The following is a 6,016-nucleotide window of genomic DNA, read 5'->3' as shown; positions in this document are numbered from 1 at the left end:
GCTGTCCAGATGCTGACAAACTGGCCTCTAGACTCACTGGCGGTCTCAAAAAGGTGGCAAAACTACATGAACATATGCATACACACACATAAAGTGAATCTTTTTGGTTCACTTTTATTGAATGCCATTGCCAGCACTATAAAAATGATCAACTTGACAGTTCCACACAACTTAATTTCTTCAATTACACATGGTTTATTTACTTAATAATTTTAAGGCCACTGGTTTCCTCACCTTTTTTTAAGTTGTCAACTGATTTACACTGAAAACATTTCTCTATACTGTACTGAATGCCAAATAATTTGTTTTTAGTGTGGGACAACTGAAACCACTGACCCCACCTACTATAATCTGCAAACTACCTAAATGTTGGATTGTTATACATTAAAAAATTACTCGAGAACCAGTTATACATATTGTCTGTCACAAAAACTCACCTCAGTGATCAGCATCATGTATTAAATACAAATCAGACACTGGTGTTGACATTCTAATCAGGCATTTAAAATATATATATATATATATATAATAGCTACATTTTTTTTCTTTTTTTATAAACCACGTTCTGCATTGCTTTCTAAATTAGTTAATAACTCACAATATAATTAAAATCTCTTGCCTAATTACCGCAAACGTCACCTAAACGTCACCACAATTCAGCCAATCAGCGAGCACTTCCTATCTCTACGCCACACGTTCTCTCGGGAACCGTTTCCTGCTGACGTTCTGTTTACTCTTTAATGGATATGATTTCTCAAACAGAAGAACTTCTGCAGCCTGTCTTATTAACCGCTAATAAAATAATGGGGAGGTGTGCACGATGCCCTCTACTTTGTTAATACATTGTATTTGCGCACGAGCTCCGCTGCTGATAGCGAGGACGTTACAAGAAAACAGTCTCGTGCTTTCCTAACGATATCACTTCTCTTTACGAGTAGAGTTGCTTCAAACGGTGACAGGTGAGCCTTTCTGTTCGCAAAATAATGCTTTTACAAAGTTGTCTGATTGTGACATATTTGGTGTGGTAACATAACATTGCATAACATGAACATTGAAAAATCTATACTGATAAAACCTGCCTGTCAGCTGAGTGAGTATAAATAAAACATAAACAACGGTTGTTGCTAGTCACGTTACACTAGCCTTCTTATGTCCCTTTGGCAAAATTGTAGTGTATTAAATATTAAAACAGTATTTTCTTTCCTCAGGGTGGTGAAATTTCAGGTTTGAGGGTTGTGTTTGTTGCTTCGAGATGGCTGGGGGCATTACAGAATCAGGGGAGCCTTACTCACCATTTGTAAGTATTCCTTCAGACTGAGTTGTAGCACATGGAGTTGGTATTGATTAACATTGTTGAACTACTTTATCTAATCACACTGGTCAGTTTAACTCTTCCGCACACTCAGCTGTTTGTGTCCTTAGAAAAAGTCTTGTGACAATACCAACCATAGTACTGAAAACTATCATGTCAAGTTGTGTCATGCATGTGATGTGATGTTATTTCTGTCGCTCTGTAATGAAAGGCTTCTGACCTGCATTCATGAAAAAGTTCAATATATGATGACCTGTAATTAAAGCAATGACAGACATTGCTGAAATGTAGTTCTCCGTTTTTCAATAATGTAAGTTACAGTTGTCATGAGTTTGCTAGGTGCCTTTATGTAATTTGGAGTCATGTGACTTAAACCACACACTTTGTGTTACTCATTTAAAGAGGAAATGAAAGCTCAGGAACCAGGAGAAACATGCTCTAATGACTTGAATCAGCAGAAAGCAGTGCATGATCCAGACTCGTGGGTTCTTGGCATTTAGCGTTGTGGTTTCCTTGAACTAATTTTCCCGTCTGACAATATGGGAAAATGGCTAGACGTTTGTGCAAATTAATTGTGTTAAATTGAACAGCAATAAAGATATCTTTAGTCTTTAACACATTAACTTTTCCTCTAAACTATATCTAGACGGGGCTTTAGGACCTACTTTTATTTACTTTTTTTTTAGACAGTTCAAGACATAAGCTAAAAAAGAGCCTGCAAATCTGTTTGTAATGCAAAAAGTATTCTTGTTGCTCCCAAAATACCAAAATGTGTTTTGGTTTTCATTTGCGAACTCTTTGAAAAGAAACCCCTTGAAATAAGCCAAAATATATCAATACGTTTAAAGTAAGGTACGTTGTGTGTCAGTTTGATAGTACAGTATGTCCATTACCTAGTTTGTTTTGCTCAGATTTGTTAATTAGAAAAAAAAAAATCAGGCAATCATAAGGGAGATACTCATCGCTTTCTAATGGAATTGACAGTAGATACTGTATGTCAAGCTCATGACTAATTTTTCAGCAGACGTTTTATGTGGTTTGTGCACTCAAGTGGGAGGAAATGCAGTGCTGCTCAAATGAGTTATCACATACATCAGCTTATTAAAAATGCATGATGGTGAACAATTCCAGACGTAATCTTTACAAGAAAGACAGACGATGCATAATGGGAACTTTGTGTGATAAAACTTTAGTGCATTGTAAAACCTAAGTGCTTGTTATACACTTTAATTTGATCTGTGATCTCTGAAAACGTTGAATCTGCTATAGACGTGTTTGTTTTGTGTTTTTATAGGTTGGCCTGGTGTATATGTTCAATCTAATTGTTGGGACTGGTGCCCTGACCATGCCCAAGGCCTTTGCAGCAGCCGGCTGGGTAGTCAGCGTCTCCCTCATCATATTTTTGGCTTTTATGAGGTATGTTCTCCCTCTAGGTTTTTTTTGTTTTGTTTTTTTATCCATCACAATCTCTTTCTTTCTCCCTTTTTCTCTGTTAAGGCTGCCAATGCCAGCTTTCAACAGTTGGGTTGTGTTGTATCGGTGCGGTGTGGTGTTTGTTTTGAGTCAGTATATAAACCATAGGGGTGTGAATCTTCACTGGTCTCACGATTCAATTCGATTTCGATTATCACGTCAACGTTTCGATTCGATATCACGATGCGTTGCATCCTCAATTTTCAATATTACTGCACATGGCTACGTTTTCATCAATGAATACAATCAGTCAGATATATTAACTCCCTTTTTATTTTGTCTACTCCAAGAAAGTACACTTCCTAAATGTAGCAAACATCAAATAAAACCTGTGTCTGAACACCGCACACGACAGGGGCATTTAGAACTAATAAACACTAGTAAATACTAAAAGTGCATGAGACTGCCGAGTAGTGTACTTAAAGGTATAATGGAGGATTTTCTTTTTCCGGGTGGATCATCAAGACTATCGGTCCTCCTAATTGTCAATCATTCTGGTGATATGTTTACGTAAGGCCGTCGTACGTGCTCGTCCCTAGTTTTTTCGCTTTCTGTGCATGCGCACTTTCAGGTGTATATGTGTGGTGAGCTACGGTTTCAGCCATTCATTGAAGCTCGCCGTTCTCACCGTGTTTTTTCAAAATGTCTGAGGGTCGCAAGAGAAAAAGTGTCTACGAATTGTATGACAAGAAGAGAAAGGCCTCTGAAGAAAGAAACAAGACCAGAGTGTTTTTGGGAGAATATTTCACACGCTGGCGTGCGCTAAAAGCACAGGTTGGGCTTCCCACTGATGCCTCAGTCACGAAGTTTCTACTCGACAGGTAAAGTTTGGCATGCTATTTGGAGAAATCCATTTAAAATCACTGCTAGTAAAAGTTAATGTAAGCTATGATTAGCGATGCTAGCCGTCTCTCGTGCACACGTTTAATAGGCGTTCCCTCCCTTCTCATTTTTTCAAAAAGTGGAGAGGGCGGTTCTTTTCTAAAATTCGGGAAAATCCTCCACTATACCTTTAAGTTACAATAACGCTTACACACACTCAAACACACACACTGTAAATGTTAAAACAGTAGGTGCATTTTTTATTATTTGCGTCTGCATCGCGTTACATTGTAGAAACGATTAATTTGAACACCCCTAATGAACCGTCCTAGTTTACACTGCCAAAGCATTGGGAAATAGTACACACAAACACACACACTGCAGTGGCATCAATGATTCATCAAATTTATTACAATGCACAGTATTGGGGTACAAGTATTGTATTCAATGTACATATTTTGGGAATAATTGGTAAAAAGCAAAAACGGTGGCCCCAAGGACACTTAAAAAGGTCTGAATTGGGTTGCATTATAAACCAAAATGTAGGGCTCTATGTCTATTCTGTTTTTGTAAATTCAGTTTTATTTATTTTTCCATATAAATTTTTGTTTTTTGGATTCCATTTTAATGGCTTAAATATTTAATCATTCATTTATCATTTAAAAGATAATCCAGTGAAAATTTAACTATTCCTTTTATTATAATTCTTTTGCGCTGCACAGCAGAGGTTCAAGGCCCGTTCGCACCAAGGACGATAACTTGGCTATAATGATAGCATAGCAATAAAGATACAGTTGTACAAATTGTTCTAAATGTAAAAGAATAGCAGTCCAATACCAGTCTCAATCCATCCTGCTTTAAAAAGCTCAAGCGTTTAAAGCGGCAGATGGCACAATTGCAGCAAGTCCTTATAATAAATAGAACCATGCTAATACAGGTATGGATGCTAATACAGTTATTTGTTGTAGTTATCTTTATAGTAATCGTTCTTGGTGGGAATGGCCTTTACTGTTCAAATTAAAAGACTGAATAAAAATTGTGGAATGTCCTTAACAAAGTTTTAATAAACTGTTTTATAGTTATTACTTTGAGAAGTAATACTATTTATATATATTTTTTTCATATTGGTGTTTGCGTTCTTCTAGTTGCTGTTTTCTTATTGCTGTTACGCATGATTATTCAGGGGTTTTGACATATCAGGTTTAGGAGGGTGTATGTATTAGATTTCCAATCTTTTCTGGTGGTTTGCCAAATGGGGTCAGAATGGGTCTCTAATTTGTGTGTAGTTAGGGCATGAATTTGAGAAGTGTAATTCTGTCTCTACCTCATGTTGTGTTCAGTGAGAGCACAGCGTGTCTTCTTTTGGTCTTCTTTGCATGCTGTTTCTCTCTGTCACTCGCTCATCTTTAGCTGACCTCTCAACCCTGTTACTGCCGCCGCTGGTGCTGTGGCCATCAAAACACATTTATCACCCCTGCCAACCTGCCAGCTGTCTGAGCCACTGACAGAGCCCAGGGGAGAGTTATGAGTGTTTAGATGCAACAGAATAGAGCTGTATATCAACAGCTGAGGAAAGAAAGCAAGACAACAGTTGGTCTTTAAATGCAGGATATGAGTGGAGATGTCCGAATGAGACTGACGTAATGAATATGACATACAGTTTCTCATATTTTGCACTAGGACTGAGTGATATGTTTGAAGGGGTCGTGACACGAGATATCAAATTTGTCTTGATCTTTCGACATATAAGAGTACAGACTCTGTACAGACTTCAGAAGGATCCCAGCGTCAGAACCAAGTGGTTGGTTTATTTGAATGGTGTCCCAGATCGCGATGAAGAATTTTATGTTTGTTCTGAGCATTTTGTTTTGCAAATGAGGCACAGTGTAATGGAGAGTTTGCAAAGAACCTTTTGTTGAAAGATAAAGCAGCCGACTGTATTGGATCTGACAGCAGCTGCATTACAAACCGTAGATGATTTCATAATGCTTAGTCTGTAAATTAGGGTTTTATATGGATAATGTTTTCTAAACACTCACGTGCAATAGCAAGGGGCCATTGATACCGTTTCATATGCAATGACGTTAGCCAATCATAACAGCGGCCGTTCACTGACAAGCCTTAAAGGGGCCGCCCCTTAAAAAATGATAATTTCAGACAGAGGGTCAGAATGAGGGTTGAGAGTTTTTATGCATGTATATTTGTTTTGTTTTTTGCAAAAAAAAACTTTATGTGAACATCAAGAACCCCCCCAAAAAAAATAAAAATGCATGTCATGGCCCCTTTAAAAATGTATGTGTGCATATATAAAAATATATAGATACTTTAGATAAATAATGCATTATGCCTCATAATGCATATTATAATGCATGTATGGTCTCAGGTATAATTGTAACCACAGTTATAATA

The 6,016-nt window shown here is 37.4% G+C and overlaps 1 protein-coding gene across 1 annotated transcript in view; it reads left to right on the top strand.

The window, feature by feature from the left end:
• Positions 1–676: 676 nt before the first annotated feature.
• tmem104 (transmembrane protein 104) overlaps positions 677–6,016 on the top strand; it is a 51,740-nt gene continuing 46,400 nt past the window's right edge. Inside the window, exons 1-3 of the mRNA XM_082163372.1 lie at positions 677–959; positions 1,209–1,297; positions 2,607–2,728. Of these exons, the coding sequence (XP_082019498.1) occupies positions 1,253–1,297; positions 2,607–2,728 (167 nt within the window). The 5' untranslated portion in view covers positions 677–959; positions 1,209–1,252. The remainder of the gene's footprint in view (positions 960–1,208; positions 1,298–2,606; positions 2,729–6,016) is intronic.

Source organism: Leuciscus leuciscus (genome assembly GCF_965113295.1).
Source record: "Leuciscus leuciscus genome assembly, chromosome: 1".
Classification (NCBI taxonomy): Eukaryota; Metazoa; Chordata; class Actinopteri; order Cypriniformes; family Leuciscidae; genus Leuciscus; species Leuciscus leuciscus.
Note: the sequence above shows the minus strand (reverse complement) of the source record. Positions and strands in the feature narration are given on the sequence as shown.